General features: G+C 32.1%; 1 protein-coding gene across 1 annotated transcript in view; it reads right to left on the bottom strand.

The window, feature by feature from the left end:
- MIB1 (MIB E3 ubiquitin protein ligase 1) overlaps positions 1-18,663 on the bottom strand; it is a 152,708-nt gene that overhangs the window by 74,865 nt on the left and 59,180 nt on the right. Inside the window, exons 9-12 of the mRNA XM_074276439.1 lie at positions 18,295-18,428; positions 15,842-15,949; positions 8,375-8,572; positions 2,992-3,143 (exon numbers count right to left, since the gene is read on the bottom strand). Of these exons, the coding sequence (XP_074132540.1) occupies positions 2,992-3,143; positions 8,375-8,572; positions 15,842-15,949; positions 18,295-18,428 (592 nt within the window). The remainder of the gene's footprint in view (positions 1-2,991; positions 3,144-8,374; positions 8,573-15,841; positions 15,950-18,294; positions 18,429-18,663) is intronic.

Below are 18,663 nucleotides of genomic sequence, written 5' to 3'. Positions count from 1 at the left end.
GTCCCATAGTCTATTTCTCTATTACAGCACAGAAAGCTGATAATAGTTTTTGCATTTTAAAAAGTTTTATTGTATTTAAAGGTAGTAAATTTGGCCCTTGAGCTGAATGTAGTTTGTCTGATTCTATATTATCATTAAATATTTTATTTTTATATCAATATTGGAAATTTAAAAATTGATATCTTGCTAAACTATGTAAGTAATTTAAGTAAGCATGGGAAACAAACATTTTGCTTAAAGTGTAAGAAAACAAATAAAATAGTATAAATTATAATAATCACAAAATTAGAACCAAATAATCACAAAATTTTCCAATACACAAAAGTAATGGAAAATCACTGCACTTAAGTAAGAAATAATAAATATGGAAAATTCAGAGAACCACAGGAATAAAAGAAACTGACACAAAATAAAATAAGTAGATATTCTCTGGTATTTCCTATACTCAAAACAATTTTCCTAAAATGAAAAAATAAATCTGAAAAATAGAAATAAATCTAAACACACAATAGACACTTAATAATTTTTTGTTGAATATATGAATCTGATTTTCTAAATTCTAAGTGACATGAACATATACAATTATTTTCTCAAATTCAAAATCAATCAGTAACAGATTCTTCTTCCTACTCTGGCTTTATTCAATACTTGTTATTTTCGTGGTTCAGTAAGGTAAAGAAATGGCAAAATATAAGACATGAAGTTTATATTTTATTAAAGATGTGCCAATTTAAGAAGCAAGCTTAGAATTAGAGCAGACCTTGTATGTGCAAGGACAATCAGGAGGACACTATTTCTTGGATCCCAGAATACATGAAGTATATAAAGGGGCCAGATTATGAAAAGGTTTGAAAGTCTAACACAGGATTTCATATTTGATGCTAGAGGTTAATGAGGAGCTTCTAAAGTTTATTGAATAAGAGGGTAATATAGTCAGAATTCCATTTTAAGATTATCATTTTGAAAACTGAGTGTAAGATATACTGAAGTAGGGAGAGAATTGAGGCAGAAAAAACAGCCAGTAGACTATTGCAATAATTTTAACATTGAGGAAATGACCAGAATGATTGCCAGGACAGAGGTAAGAAGTAGGTGTAAGCATATAGCAATATAATATATATTCAAAAAACACTAACAAGCTTTCTGAAATGGCATTTTACATCTGAGGAAACTCTCTGAAATCTAAAAAAGCATTTCCCAATGGTCTTAACATCTTTTATTATTGCCTTTATTCAATAAAATAAAAATTAACCCAATTCCAAAAATTTGGAGCTTGAGATAATTCAGGCTAGAGTCTCCTAAGTAAAGTTCAAATTTCTCAATTCAATAACTATTTATCAAGAAATAGTTTAGACACTATTAGATATAAGAGACACAAAGATTAAACCAAAAAAAGTCTCTTTTCTCAAGGAGTCTATATTCCACTGGGGAGGTAAGGGAAATGACAATAGAAGGAATCTGGATTTTATCTAGGAATTTTGGGAGAAAGAAAAAATGTCATCCTTAGAGTGCTTCTTCAATTGATTTTAAAAATAATTTTTTTCAGACACAGACACTTTAATCAAAAAGGAAGCAGCTTGATGGAACAGCAGATCAAAGGCTAGATATTAAATCACTTAACTAGATTTGTGATCCTAGGCAAATTATCTGCTTTTGTTTCCTCATCTGTAAAACAGGGATGATAATGATAATAATAGCACCTATCTCCAAGAGCTGTCGGTAAAGGTAAAATGAAGTAATATTTCTAAATCACTCTGCAGACCATAAACCACTATATAAATGCAGGAGGATGATGATGACGATGATAATAATGAAACTCACTTCAACCTCTACATTGTACACTGTATATAATTGTGTGTGTGTGTGTGTGTGTGTGTGTGTGTGTGTGTGTGTGTGTGTGTGTAATATGTAACTATATATAACATAGATTTTTTTTATTTTAAACATGAGTCTACAGTGACATGCTAATGAAGGTTTCTGGGCAGGCTAGTGCAATAGTAAAACATGTTTATCAGAAGATTTTGACATCTATGTGCAAGGTAGATTAAAAAAAGGAAGAGACTGGAATCAAGAAGATCAATTAGGACATTTTTATAATATTCCCTGAAAGATATGAATAGGGTCCAAAACAGAATGACAGCCTTATGAATGGGGAGGAGGGAGGAGACAGATGTAGAAGATACTACAAAATGGAAATTAGCAAGATTTGACAACTAACTAAATAAGGATGACTCCAGTGAGTTGGGAGAATGAGAAAAGGGCAGTGATATTTATGGAAATAAGGAAATTTTTTGAAAAGAAGATGTTTATGGTTTATTTAATATCTATCTGTTAATTTAGTAGCATGAATAAAACAAAGTACACACAATACAAAACCAGCTCCAACTGCAATCATTTGTCTAATATTAGTCTTCATAAGAGATGTGAACTAGTAAATAAACATGAATTTCACTTCTCCTTTCTTGTAACTATTTTATTATAAGCTTATCTAGCTAATGTAAATGGCACATATTCTTTGGAACATCTAAGCAAAGTTCAAGATAAGAGGGCAATAAGTATTTAAATACCACTTACAAAAACTAGGCAGTTATCTAAAACTATGATAGCTATCATCAGTAGAGAAAATTCATTTCATGAAAACACAAATATCAAAAGATAATTTCAAGTTAACATTATGTTCTAAATAAATGCACTAAATATTTTTATAAAAAGGCTTTTTATGCTCTCAATTTGCTTCACAATAGCTCTGTTAGGATAACAACCAAAAGGAAAAAGATTATACACAGGAAACAAAATTATTAAGCATAATTATAATGAATGTTTGAATGATTATTTAACAAATAATCTAGTCAGTATCATAATCACCATTACCAAAATTTGCAGTGGACACTTTAAATAATCTATAGTTACTTTAACAGTAGCCATAACTTGGTAAATAAAAAAACTCAAGTATATATAATAACATAAAATATGCAACATTCCATTATTTACCTGGGGTTTCCTCGTAATGCAGCATGGTGTAGAGCATTAAAACCATTGTTGTTTGTGATTGTAACATCTGCCCCAGCTTCTAGAAGGACTGCAAGGATATCATCACGTTTTTTACTTATTGCATCATGGAGAGGAGTATCACCTTCAGAATCCTTAATAAATAAATTTTTAAAAAAAATGTTACAGGTCCATTTATAACTTTATATTTAATTTCATGGTGTTTTTGACTGAGATCCAATTATTAAACTAATAAAAAAGCATGAAAAGATCATATTCCATCTGTCATTAATGCAATATTTCACTATATGTGAGGTTTTTTGAATTTCAGATAAATAGGTTATCTTACACAAATATCACTAAATATCTGTCACTATCACTATCACCATCATTAGATATCTCTATCACTAGAGCTCACTAGTAAAATATGAGATGGAAAGTTTTCCCAAAAAAATTAGCAATATGAAAATGGACCAAGAAAATATTTCCCCTATCTGTGCTACCTTTAAAATCTCTTTCAAATTTGTACCTCTGGGTCCAGAGGTACCCGACTAGCACTGACCTAAATCCTCAGGAATCCACCTTTGATTAGTCTGTTACTACTCCTAATATAATTAACCTAAAGTCATCAAAAAGATGTCTTTTTCATCTACATACATATATGTATGTATGTATGTGTGTGTATGTATATGTGTGTGTGTATTCTAACTGCCCAGCTAAACATGCAAAGATGAAAAGAAATATAATCCCTGGCCTAAAGAAGTTAATAATTTAACATAAGGACAAATAATATAGTCTACAAGTTAGAATATAAGTAAAAAAAGAGATAAAAAAGCATGGCATGAGAATTCTGCTATGTATGGCAATGTCCTCATCCCCCCTTTATCGTTTTGTATTTAAATTTAAAATCAATTTTTAAAATTTACCACCACAACCCCCACTCCTCCCAAAAAAAGCATGGCATAAATATTAAGTGAGGAACTACTGCTGCTCTTAGCTACAGGATACAAGGAAGGCTGGGAGTTGGTACCTGAGCTGGGTCTTGAAGGGAAAGAAGAATTTCAAAGGCAAGAGACTGGGAGACAAAGGGTAAAAATGTAGACAATGGCTTGCACAAATGTATAAATGATAGGATTTTAAAGCTGGAATTGATGTTAAAAATTATTGAATCTGAACCTTTTGGTTTTACTGGTGGGAAAGCTCAAGCAGATAATTACAGGGCTGAGTTAAGCTGAATACAAAACAGATAGAGAGAAAAGACTGAAGATCAGGACAGATTACAAAGGAACAAAGTTTTTCAATTCAATTCAATTCAAATGAAATTGAGGCACTCATTATTATAACAGTCTAGTAGTATAGAACACTGTTAGACAACAGGGTTACAAAAATATACACAAAATAGTCCCTACTCTTAAGCAGCTATTAGGAGGACATAATATGTACAAAAATAAGTTCAAAATATTTTAAGGTGGGAGATAACATTAACAACAAGATAATCAAGGAAAGCTTCATGTAAAAGGCCTGAGCCTCCGGAAGCAGAGAGTAGAATGGAGGGGAAGAAATTAGAAGCAAGTTATTCTTATGATACAGACATATATAGGAGATATAGGAGACATATAAAAGACATAAATATGGAGACAGAATTGACAAGATTTAACAAATGACTGGTTGGAGGAGATGTGGAAAAACTGGAACACTAATACATTGATGGTGAAGTTGTGAAATGATCCAACCATTCTGGAGAGTAATTTCAAACTATGTCTAAAGAGCTATCAAGCTCTGCATATCCTGTGATCCAGCAGTCTCATTACTGGGTCTATTTTCCATAGAGATCATAAAAAAGGGAAAGGGTCCATATATGCAGAAATGTTTGCAGCAGCTCTTTTTGTAGTGGCATAAAACTGGAAATTGAATATATGGAGGAATGTAATATATGGGGGAATAGTTGGGGAATGGAAGAATAAATTATGGTAAATGAAGGTAATGGAATACTACTGTTCTATAAGGAATGATAAACAGAATGATTTCAGAAAAATCTGGAAAGATATGAAATGATACTCAGTAAAGTGAGCAGAACTAGGGGAATATTATATATAGTAACAACAAAATTGTGTGATGATCAACTGAGATGGCCTTGGCTCTTCCCAACAATGTGGTGAATTCAAAGCAATTCCAATATATTTGGGAAGGAAAATGCCGCATCCAAAAAGAGAACTATGGAGACTGACTGTGGATCGAAGCATTAAATTTTCATCTTTTTGTTTGTTTGTTTTCTTTTTTGTGGTACTTTTTTTTCTTTTGATCTGATTTTTTTTCTTGCACAACATAACAAATATGGAGATATGTTTAAAAGGATTGCTTGCTATCTTGAGCAGAAGGGAGATAGAAGGAGGGAGTAAAATTTGTAACAGAAAATTTTACAGATATGAATGTTCAAAACTATCTTTACATATATTGGGGAAAATAAAATACTATTAAAAAAAACACCAATGATTGGATACAAAAACTGTGGGAAAGACAAGCATCAAGGATGACTCCAAAAGTTAGAAACATCCCAAATATAAAATGCCAATAGGACATCTGGGTAGAGGTGTTCTGTATGTAATTAGTGATAAAGCATCAAAATCCAATAAAAAAGATTAAAGTTTGGAAATACAGGACTGAGAGTCATCTGGATAGATAATTGACAATGATCATAACTGTGAATTAGAAAAACTACTTTGCCAGAAGCATGAAAAAATATACCACAGGGGATAAGAAACTGGTTATAGAAGATCAATTCACAAGCTATGAAAGTAGTTAAGATGAGAGTAACAAAAGTGTAAAACAAGGAAGGTGGAAACGAAAAGAACAAAAATAAGCTAAGGAGGAAGAAAAATCTCTATACTTAGCAAATTATAGAGTACAGAGACAGAAAAAAGATGAACAACGTTTAAAAGAAATGAGTTGAATCTGATCATTATATCTATTTTCCTATAAATTTATCTTCTTGTTCCTGGTTCTCTGCTAAATTCTTTTGGAATTTTGCCCATTTTAATTGGCATTACAATTATAATAAACTTTGCCCCTTGACTAAGGAAAAAAATAAGCTGAGCTAGATGACTGGGAAATGGTTATGTCATCAAGAGGAATACAGAAGTTAAGCAGGGATTGCAGACAGACAATGAGTAGGGCCTAGAATTTAAATTAACAGAATTGGGGATAGATAAAACCTAGGAAATGTTTTTAATCATCCCATACTATTTACTGCTGCAAAAGCCCCCATGTAACATTATTTTCTTCCTGAGATTAATATAGCTGCGAAATATGGCTGAAGAATTGAAATTACAAATAACCCAAATGTTGATAGAAAAGCAATGGTGGTTTAGTTAAGACTTTAGCATGTTGTTCCCAAGAATGACAGAGTAAAATATATGGCATAAAAGACAATGATTGAGAATATGACTATAGGGTTTGCCTTGGAGCCAAGATGACATGATGGGATTACTTGAGGTTTCACAATTGTGTTTAGAGAAAAGTCGACAATGATTTTCCTCAAGTTCTGGCAGAAAAGAAAATGAATGAAAAGTCTCTTCCATTTTCCTTTCTGGGGCAGAGAACTATTGAGCCTTCTCCTTTTTCTTTTCATTTTCTCAGCAGGTTAGAGGATGAGACTTATAATGAAGATGGGAAAACTCTCCAAGACTTCACTTATGATGATACCTACCACTGGGCATAAGAAACACTGCATCCATGCTGGGGAACATGTACACATGCTGTAATCCACCAGAAGATTTCCTGGCTAAGTCTGTTTACAGAGACAGGGAAAGCTCAGTAATCCTGAGATAATGGGTAATGGTCTGGGAAGATTGTATAAATGTGACAAATTAAGATGAATCATCTGAGGCATTCAATGAGATGGTGTAGTATATACAATACTACTGGAAGTTGGAAAGACCTAAGTTTCAATCTGAGCTCACTTATTAACTGATTAGACCATGACAACTCAAGTAACCTCTGCCTCAGTTTCCTCAACTGTCAAATGGAGATAATAATAACACCTATTTTATATGGTATTGCAAAGAGGAAACATATCTGTAAAACATATAAGCACAGTACCTGGCCCAAAGTAACATTTGCTTATTCTTTTCCCCTTCTTTTTAAAAAAACAACAGCAACAAAAACACAACATAGGGTAAAGTCCCTATGATATACAATAGTGGCCCAAGAATCTTACTACCAAAGAAATAGAAAACAAGAACTGAACTGTAATTGCCAATTTGACAGTTTCAGTTGTAATTATAAATAAAAATCCAAGGAAAAAAGCTTATGCATTTTATAAGAAGAATATGAATTTTAGTTGAGATCTGAAAATGGCAAGAAATATATAAAAAGGTTCACTGAAAACAAGAAAAGAATTAGAAGGAAAAAATAGTCCTTATTCATCTTTTCTTCTCAAATGGATGAATTCCTTTTATATAAACAATAGAGGGTATAATGCTATTTAAAAAAAAAAAAAAAAAAACTCACACATACACAAAGCCAAAAGCTATTGTATTTTGTAAGAACAGCCTAGGATGATCATGAAAGTTCACAGATCAATTTGATATGCTTAAAGAGAGAGAGTTTTTATTTGGGACTTTTAATGCATTTTCAATTGGAGGATATGGATAAGTCTACTGGTCCTCAATGGGTCTCAACGATTCAGGAAGAATCCATTGGCTCAACCTACTAGCTTAAGGCTATCCTTTAATAAAAGATCTATAAAAGACAGCTAACAGACAATTTTCTTTTTTCCTTTGTTTGAACACAAGAAGCTAGAATCTGATACTGAACTTTAATCCCTGGGAAGTACCTATGTGTTATTATAGTATCCCAAGGACTAAGGCATCTCAGTACCAGAATTTGGCAGCAGTCAAAAATGACGATTATTTGTTGTTGGACCAAAAATCTCTATACTCTGGGTACTATGGGAAGGCAATGACAGAAATATATATATATATATGTATTTTACCAAGAAGGACAGGACAAACAACACAAATGCTGAGAGATCCTGAATTCATTTTCATAAATCACATAATTAACTAAAATAATAAGTGAGACTGACAAAAGATGCAAGATTTTAAATATTTTTCAAAAACCCTCAGCCCTTCAGAGGAGCTAGCCGAGACCTTCGCACAAACCTACTTTATTACTTTCTGCTAATGTATCCTAAGAGATACACTATATTTTAAAAGACTATTTGCTAATTTTATTATGTATTCCTCATTCTATTTTCATTTCACACTTTTTCTAAAGCTTTATAGAGTAAAATCTTATAAGATTAGATTATTTGCTACTGGAATCTAAGATGATCACTTTATGAAGATTTTAGTTAGTTAAGGAAATGTTTTTAAACCCATCTTACCTGAAGGCTAGGATGACAACCAAAGTCCAATAACGTCTTCACAACTTGAAGGTGACCTTTATTCACAGCAATATGAAGTGGAGTCTGTCTGCGTTTGTTTCTAGCATTCAAATCTGCACTACCTCTGTGTAACACTTCTATGACAGCACCTTCATCTCCAAAAGCTGCATGGTGAACAGCTCTATCTCCATCTTTATCCTAAACATTAAAAAATAAATAAGTCTGCGTTAGACAAATGTTTTTACAGAACAAAATCATTAAAATTTGCTAATGAGTAGTCCAGTAATGGCTTATAAATGAAAATTAAGTGTCACCATGTTCTAAACTGATTTCCAACTCTGGTAATTTCCAAATATAAAAAGTTGTCTATAGACAGACCCTGTTATGTATACAGTTAAAGGCTATGTCCTTTTTTTTTTTTTTTTTTTTTTTGGCTGAGGCAACTGGGGTTAAGTGACTCGCCCAGGGTAACACAGCTAGAGACCACATTTGAACTCAGGTCCTTCTGACTTCAGGTTCAAATCAAGGGGGGAAAATGACCATTACTATATGAAGAATTGAAGTGATATAAAGAGAATTTTAAGGGGGAAAAAATAACTTTTTTAAAACATCAAATACCAGTCATCTATCAGAAGAAAAATATGAATAGTACATCACATTAAATAATAATGAAAAGATGAGTATAAATTTAACATTTTAAAATAGTTTAGAAACTTTAACTAAAAACCCAATGAATCGATTTGTAAAGTAGAATCATTCTGTAATGAACTTGACAAACCCAATGTATCTATTTGTAAGACTGAAATTTTCTATCTTAGGATGAATCATTTAAAAGGAAAGATAAATGACAAAATACATATTAGAGAAAAGCCTCAGTTTCCCTGCTAGATAAGATAGGGAGAGAGACATTTCCAATACAGTGCACTTATGAAATTCCTGTGTTGCAAACACTGAGGCATGTAACTTTCTCTAAAATACTTTGTCTTTACTTCTGTTTAACCCAACCTGAGTTAAGAGTATTGCCTCTTCTCACTCCCAATTGCAAAATAACAATAAATCGGATCACCAAAAAACAAACAGTAACCAATCATTTTCCTTTATTCCTGACTCTCCCTTCAGCCCATGCATCCATTCCGCTGTAAAAGCTTCCCAACATATCTATCACCTTACCTGTTGTCTCTGCTCATACAATCCTCTCAGCATCTTAGTTTACTGCCTATTTTAATTAGCCTTTATGACTTAAGTCTTTGTTCATTCAGACCATCCTAGAATTCTCCTAGATTTGACTGTCACTCCCCTACTCAACCAACATCCATGCCTTCATATTGCCTCTCAAATCAAATATAATCTTTTCTGTTTAGCTTTTAAGATATATCACAACCTGATCTCAATCTATTTTCCAATGGATATATTCCTCCCTCTAACATTATTCAATGCAGTCAAAATGGCCTTCTTTGATTTTCCCACCCGATACTCCAATCTCTTTTTGCTTTTGTATTAACCATAATCAATGCCTGGAAAATATACCCTTCTTACCTCTGCATCAGAGTACTGCTCTTCTTTTAAGACACAATATAAGCATCACTTTCTGCATGAAACACTGTTATTGCTAGTGTTCACCCTCACATACTACCTTGTACTTCACAACCTTGTATAAGTTTGTATGTTAACTTTATATTTTTTCATATCTACATAGGTATTTCTTGTCTCCATTAGAATGTAAGCTCCTTGGCAAGTAGTTATTTTATTCTCTGCATTCTTACCACAATGCCCAACACAGTGCTGGACACAGAACAAATGTTTCATAAAAACTGCTAACTGACTGAATACTGAAATATTTAATTTAGCATAGGAAGCTGGGTGGTGCAGTAGATAGTGTTGAGCCCAAAGTCAGGAAGAGTTAAGTACCAATCTGGCCTCAAGTCACTTACTAGCTGTGTGATCCTGAGTAAGTTGTTTAAATTCTCTGTGTCTCGGTTTCCCTATCAGGAAAATGGGGATAACAATGGGACCTAACTCTTAGTGTTGTTTCAAGGATATATATTATTTGTCAAGAGCTAGAAGACTATAACCAAGTTTCTTTTTCAAGCTCCTCTTAAACTTGTTTACCAACTTTACTTTTCAAACTTTTTATAATTTTTATTGCTCTCCTGAATAATCACTTCAAATTTTTCAGTTGTAAAAATAAAGCTCAGTATTAAGTTACAGGAATTAGGTGGGAAAAAAAGAACAATAATTGCCTTCTAAGTGGTCACTCTTAAGAAACTAGGGATATAGCTCCAACAACAAAACATCCCTTAATCTAGTAGGCAAGAATTTATTTAAAATGTTCTTAAACTTTTTTTTTTGCATTTTCATATTGTATATAATCTTTCTATATATGAATTTGAGACTCAAAACAGTAATTCTGGATTCTCAATCCACCTCAGAAATTCTTCTATTATAATCTTGACTCCTGGCTCATAGCAACTGTTCCAAATGCATATTCGTCCTCATCTCCAAAAATATAATCCCATACCCAAGATTTTTAACAAATTTAGCTGACTTTCATCAAGTCTCAGGCCATTCAGCAAGAGCCTCCTCAATAGTATATTTCTATTCCCCTCCACCTGAGAGGCAGAAGTGCCAATGTTCTTGTTAAAAATATGTATACTTGTGCCACTGATTTCATTCTGTGCTATCTCCTTAAAAAACCTTGCTCCAACAATTATTTATCTTATCTAGTCTCTTCATTTCCACTGACTCCTTACAACAGGCCCACAAACATGCTAAAAGCAAAAAAAAAAAAAAAACCCAAAAAAACAACCCCAACCCTCAAAGTCTTTTGTTGCTCTTTTCCCCCTTCATTCAGCTACTGTCCATCTCATTCCTTTCTTTCATTGCCAGTTTTTAAACAAGCCCATTAAAACTATTTCCTTCATTTTTTTCATCAATCTTCTATTTAACCCCTCAAAATCATCCTTTCAAATCCTCTACCAGTTATACTTCCTCTCTCAAGATTCATTTGCTAAATCCATGGTCCTTCCTGAGTCCTCATCTTTTTAAAGTCAAACTCAAAAGCCCCCTTCTCAAGAAAGCTTTCCTCATACCCTCTAGAGGATCACTCTTCCCACTGCAAATAACACAAGTATCACATAGTCTGGCCTTATGTAATTATTACTGTTTTGTAATAATTTATATAAGATGAAAGACACACATGGAATTCTGAATAGACATTTGTAAATCTATAACTGATATGTAAATTTGAGGCAATATCACAACAGGAAAAGGTGTAGAATACAGTCAGGAGAAATCTGGATTTGAACTCCCTATACTTACTGGTTATACAATTTTGAGGACATTACAATCTTTCCTGAGCCTGTTTCCTTTTTTTTCAATATCTATTTCAAAGGGTTGCTACCAGAGGAAAGCACTTTGAAAACCTTAAGGTACCATAAAATAATAGATAAAATAATTCCATAACAGATTCCTAGTCTCTCAGGCACCAGGGTTTATCTACACTATGATGTTAAGGATTTACAGAGTGCTTAGATTCAGGTCAGACAACTGTTACCTGAGGGACCCTGGTCAAGTTACTTCTCTGAGTCTATTTCCTCAACAAGAATAGGAGATTAAGACTCATTTCTAAGAAACCTTCTAGCTTGAGGAGTATGGACCTCTGGATAATGTGCTTCTGTAATTAAATTCTACAATGGTATGTATATAATTGCTACACTCTTACAGCACTCAACTTTGTATTTTAAGCAGCACTTGGTTAGAATGTACTTGAAGGTTTGGATTTTTTTTTTTTTTAAGTATAAACTATATGTTTTTGTCCCACCTTACACTTTGTATTGTGGCTAGTTACTGCTTTCATTTCAATTATGTGGAATATGGACAATTTGATGAGTCCAAAATTAGTATGCTTAGAAAGCTAAGCTATTTTTTCACACTCCACAATAGTTATATCTATATAATTAAAAGGGAAATAATATATCTTACTGTACTGAAAAGGAAATGTAAATTCCAAGAGATAATTTCCCAATATTTTGAATTTTCCCTAAAGAGAAATAGGAAAGAATAATCATTCTATAACTGTCCCTCTCAAAATTTAAAATTTACCAAATTATTTGGTTTGCTAATATTTCCCAAACCAAAATAAAATTTATTCTTGCTATTTGCTGAAAAGTGTCTAATCTTTAACCTTTAAAAATTATTACATATGCTAACCAAATAAAAACAAACAAGTTCACATTCTACTAGGGGATACAAATTTAAACAGACATACAAAGGCTACAGAACAAAAAACAATACAAAGTATTTCAAAGTGAGAGTGATAGGCTAGGTCTGAACAAAGCAAGTTGTTTCACAAGGTAGAAGTCAGGAGCAAGCATACTGTAACTGCTGGGACACTGGAGTGGGGATGCTCCCAGAGTGAGAAACCAGCAGGGCAGCATCATTGACACAGAGACAGTTCAAAAACATGGAGATTAGAGATGGAAGGAGTGTTGCACAAAGAAAAGGTGAGAGTGCATCAAAAAATTTGAAGCAATTCAAGACTTTGGGGCAGGGAAAAGACACTGCAGAAGCTATGCCCCAGGAATAAAACATAGCAGTTGTATGGAAAATGAGATAGAAGAGAAATAAGAATTAGGAAGCTACTACCGAATCCATGTAGAATGGCCAGAAGACAGAGAGACTTGCCCTTCCTCCCTTGCTTTCCTGCCCTTTTATCCTCTCCTAAGCCTGTCTAACTGACCTCACAGCTTAGAAGAGATAAGAGCAGAGATGGCCTGGTACATATTTAACCAATAACTGTCAAAGGGAATAGGAGGAATATACACATGACAGTTAAATTTAATAACAAGCAACAAAACAATAAGCCATGCCCAGATGTAAAGCATTTGTTGATTTAATTAGTATAAATGATCACCCTGAACATTTAACAATCAGTTCTCACAGTCTAGTTGCCTCCAACACATCCATGTATGGGAATCAACAATTCCATTCCTTCTGATGAGAGAAAGCCATTGAGCCCATTTCTGCTCTGCCTTGACACCCTGCAGAACTGCAGCACTCTCATTTGATCAAATGATATTATCTAAGGACCCCTGGACCTTGTCATCTAACCTGCAGGTGAATTTTCTTTTATTTGATGTCTTCCCCAATTAAAGAATAAGCTTCTTAAAACAGAGAATATCTCAATTTTTGTATTTGTATCCACAGTGTTAGCATTATCCTTAGCATATATTAGTACTTAATAAATAAATGTTTATTATTCATTATTCATCTATAGTTTAGAAAGGTTGATAAAAAGTCTGAATTAGAGTTGAGAGGAGGAGATAGATATGAACTATTTTGGCAGTAGAATTAAAACTTAGCTAACGATTAGATAAGAAAGAAGAGTTAAAGACATCTCCAAAGCTATAAATCTAGATGACTAATTAACCAAAATTTTAAAAAATTAAACTAGCTAATGCGGATAAAAATTTCAAGTTCTTTTATTGAGTTGTTGATATGGTTGCTTCTCATGAATGGATTATAGGAATGAACCATAAAAGATCTAGCAAACTAATGTGAATTATAAAAATGAAAAATATTATAACGTTTGATTAATGATTTCAAAAAATAATGCTTGTATCCTAGTCAAAGAAAAGTATATTTAATAGTATGGAACTGTTTATTTTGGTGAAAAAAAATTTTTTAATTTGTTAAAGAATATTTTAATCACACTTATAAATATTTTTGCATCATTTCTATTCTACTAAATCCAACACATTTTTGAAGAAAAAACTGAAAATAATAAATAGGAACTTTAACACTATAGCACATATTCTATTTCTCTCTCAATTTCAGATTTCCAACCATAAGATTTTATCTTATACCATTTCTCATACAATTAACAATCATTCCCTTGGCTTTTAATAGTAGCTAACCAATTCAGCCTATATTTGAGACTCCACTTTAAAAAAAGAACTCTTTTTTTTTTTTTTGTTCTCTTTATCTTCACAGGACAGACTTCACCCCCTTCTTGCTTTCTGTTCACATAAATAAAAGTAAAGTCCATCAGATAGCACAATCCACATCATTCAAAAACTCTAACCCTGGCAGTTTATACAAATTTGTCAACACCCTCTATGCTACCAGTCTTAATAACATAATTCAAAATCAGAAAATTAATCTTCTTTATTCTTAAAAAAAAATCAAGTATAAAAAGAACTCAGCTTTATTGCCTTTTATATTATTAGATGAAACAATACTTTTTTTCAACCTACTTTGGAAACACATAAATTAGAATGGGGAATCTTGTCTCACACACCCTGGATCAAAATGAAATAAAATTTGTAATTCCTTCCCTTCTTAAAGCTCAAGTTATCTTAAATCTATTTACAATGACCATTAAAAAAAAAAATCACTAGATTCATGGATTAATGAAAAAAGAAAAAAAAAGATGAATACTACTAAAGCAAATTCAACTATCAATACTATAATAATATCAGGAAGAACTGAATTTGGATCTTGGATCAGATTTTTAATAACTATGTGACCCTGCCAAGTTCCAACTTTTGTGTGTGTCTCAATTTCCCTACCTGCAAAATAAGAATAATATCACCTACCTCACAGGGTTGTTATAAGGATGAAATGAATCAACACAGGAAAGCACTTTGCAAACCCTGAAGAACTACATAAATGGATGATTATTTTTTCCCCCATTCTTTATTGATATTAATGCCTTGCTTCTAAAACTATCTCAAATTTACCCTGAATATATCTTGTTTGTTATACATACCCCTCTCCTCCTCCTCACCTCCTAGACACTCCCACTGGCTATGAACTTCTTGAGAACAGTAATTATTTTCTTGGAATTTTTTGTTTTTTGTTTAATTTTTTTTTGAATAAGGGGGAGGAATCTTTGAAGGCTCACACATGGGAGACACTTATTATATGCTTATTGACTTGACTTTTAAAACAATTTTAAAAGTATTGCTGGAATAAGATTGTGATAATCAATTCTGATGGAAGTGGCTTTTTTTTTTTAAACAATAAATGATTCAAATCAGTTCCATTTGTTCAATGATGAAGAGAGACATCTACACCCAGAGAGAAGATTGTGGGAAGTGAATATGGATCGCAATATAGCATTTTCACCTTTTTGTTGTTGTTTGCTAGTTTTTTTCCTCATTTTATTTTTCCTTTTTGATCTGACTTTTCTTGTGTAGCATGATAAATGTGGAAATATATATAGAAGAATTATATATGTTTAATATATATTGGATTATTTGTTGCCTGGGGGGAAGGAAGTGAAGGAGAAAAATTTGGAACACAAGGTTTTGCAAGCGTGAATGCTGAAAACTATCTTTCCATGTATTGTGAAAATAAATAGCTATTAAAAAAAAAAAGTTACTGGCCCTAAGGTAAAAATTAAATTCAACTACCTTCAAATCTCACATGTGCTTATATTTTTGTTGAGACTAGTTATTTAATTACCTCTGCTTCTACATCCACATTTTGCTTCAAAAGAAGTTTTAAAATGTCAACATGTCCATTCTGACTAGCAGCTTGCATGGCAGTGTGTCCAGCACATTGTCCATTTACCTGAAAAACAAAATAAGATAAATGTTAGGATATCCAAACATAACTCTTAACACTCAAAATATATATGCAATGGTCTCTACAATGCTAAAATGTCAGTTACTTTTATATATCTGTGGGCATACAAATTAAATCTTTACTAACAGCCATAAATGCAGTGTGAATACAGTATGAAGCAAAGTTTTTGATAATATTCTTATTTTTTCATTTGCATTATTAAATCTGAGCTATGTTTCTAACAGAAAGTTTCTTCATAGTCATGAAAGTAAATAAGATTATGTTATTTTCTTGTTAAAGTTAATGTAAAATTTCAAAATAAAACACTTAATAGTATTCATACTTTGAAATCCCATTTTTTCCGCTTTTTAAAAAAATATGCTTTTGTTGATGGTTACTAAATATAAGAATAAATCTTTTTTTGAAGTTTTCAAATGGATTTAATAGAAGCATTCTCTAAATCATAAACAAATAACAAGCCTCTGTGAAATTATTCCCCCAACCATTATTCTTTATTCCATGACTCTAAAAATGAAGGAATTATATTTTTCAGAAACCACCAAAATAGTCCAAGTATGATGTACAGAAGAGTATTCCTTGTAGTTATGACTTCTTAAGAGATGAATTCCTACATTTATTATTATTACATTGTAGGAACTCAAAAAAGTGTTTATAGAACTTCTCTCCTTCCCTTAAATTTGAGAAATTCCATTGTGTCATAAATATAACAAATGCTTTTTGTCATCTGCTGTTATTGCTGATACAATCTCACTTAATAACTATACTCTTAAATTTCAACAGTGGGATGAGGACCCCTGGGGGATCAAAGGAGTTATTGCAAGTGATACCTGATTATATGCACTAAGTATTATCATTCACTTAATTATTTAGCACCACAAAAATATACCATATTTGCAATGGGGTTTTTGTAAATAATTTTATATTAAAATTGCTTCCCTTTTTCTACATGGAAAAGAAATTTCTTTGCCCTTTGGGAATAAACTATGATATTTTCTTTTGCCAAGATACCCCTCCCAAATTATGCCATTTGAGTTGTTTATTACGATTCCATTAAGGCCCTTTTTATAGACACAAACAATTTAACTGGATTAAATTAAAATATCACCATGGAACTATATTATGTTACAGTGAAAGGGAGAATACAGCCAATGGAATTTAATCCCAATCTATTTTCTTAATAGGTATTAATAGTACAAATAACTGATCATTTATGAAGCATTTTAACATTTGCAAAACACTTTTACATACACTGTCTCATCTACTATAATTACTACTGTGTAAGAAATATGAAAAAATTTTAAAGTTAAATAAATGTTTTATCTGAAAAGATTGAGAGCCTAGGTCTATAACAACTGCTTGATGAAAACCAAAAAGGCAAAACTTGAAAATTACAATTAATTTGTTTCTAAGACTAAATTTATATTTTGCTTAGATACAAAAAGTAAGGACTGGAAAGGAATGGTTCTTTCCCTCAAAAATTTTAGTCCATGGAATTCTACCTAATTTTTTTCTCTGAATCTTTTGAAATCTGCTTTTCTAAATCCTAGAGTGCAATCTATTTCTAGATTTTCTCTCCTCTACTAAAAATTCTAGGAGAAGTGGTCATTTCCTCTAGTGGCTCCATTAAATCCACTTCAGCAAACAGAACTACCCTGTTAGTGACAATCAGATGCAGAATGGTATTTTTTCCCATTGTTAGTCCCTTCACATTTTGAAGGATAAAATTATCATAAAGATCAGTCAAGAAGAAAAAACCTCAAAGACCTCCACTTCTAGATCATGCTTCCCAGTCAGGCTAGTGATCTGTTTCCCAAACTACTCTTCTATTGTCTCTTTTTAATCCCTCAAAATACCTCCCCAAATGTCAGTTTCATTCACTTCCAATGACAAAAGAATTCACCTTTAACTCAAGCTAGTCATTTTGTACATAAAAGTTTTTGATGACAAAAGGGATTTGACAGCGTATAAATTTGATTCAAAGAAAATTAATGAAAAACAAAACAAAACCCCAAAGTCTATGTCCTACTGATTGTGACCTTACAGTACAGTAATTATAAATGCATATATACCTTATATATTATTTTATACACACACCCACAGACACAAATTCAATTCAAACAATTTAGCTTGACAGGTTTTCATACATAAAAATGAGAAAAACCTTATCATCTATTTAAGAAAATACAAGAACAAGTTACTTAACAGCAAATAAAGGGAAAACTAGGTCAAATTGATATTTTATAAAAGAAAATTTGATGTTAAACTTCCCCAAAAGAAAACTGAACCATGTGAAAATGAAGAAGGTTGTTAAGTTTAGAGACAATGCTCACATCAACATCTGGTCTCTTTAACAAATCTTCTACTTTAGCAACATCTCCATTAGCAGCAGCTTTAACTAATTCTTCATTAAGATCCCCAGACTCTTGAGTTTCAAATAGTTTCTTCAAGAGTTGAGATAGTCTCTCTGAAATTACAAAGTAAAATTGCAGGCATAGGAATATGATGAAACTCATAATTTAAAACATTAGAAGACATGTTTTCCTATGTCTTAACTACTTCTAGAATTATTATGCTTCAACCTATTTTTTGGTACTTTATTACAAATAATTTATCATAGAAGTCATAATTATACTACCTGAAATTATAGTAAACTGCAGAAACCAGCATCAGATGTTTCTTCAAAAACCATTAATGTTTCA

Source organism: Sminthopsis crassicaudata, chromosome 1 (genome assembly GCF_048593235.1).
Source record: "Sminthopsis crassicaudata isolate SCR6 chromosome 1, ASM4859323v1, whole genome shotgun sequence".
NCBI classification, from domain to species: Eukaryota; Metazoa; Chordata; class Mammalia; order Dasyuromorphia; family Dasyuridae; genus Sminthopsis; species Sminthopsis crassicaudata.
The sequence above is the reverse complement of the archived record's forward strand: the minus strand, read 5'-3'. Positions and strand labels throughout refer to the sequence as shown.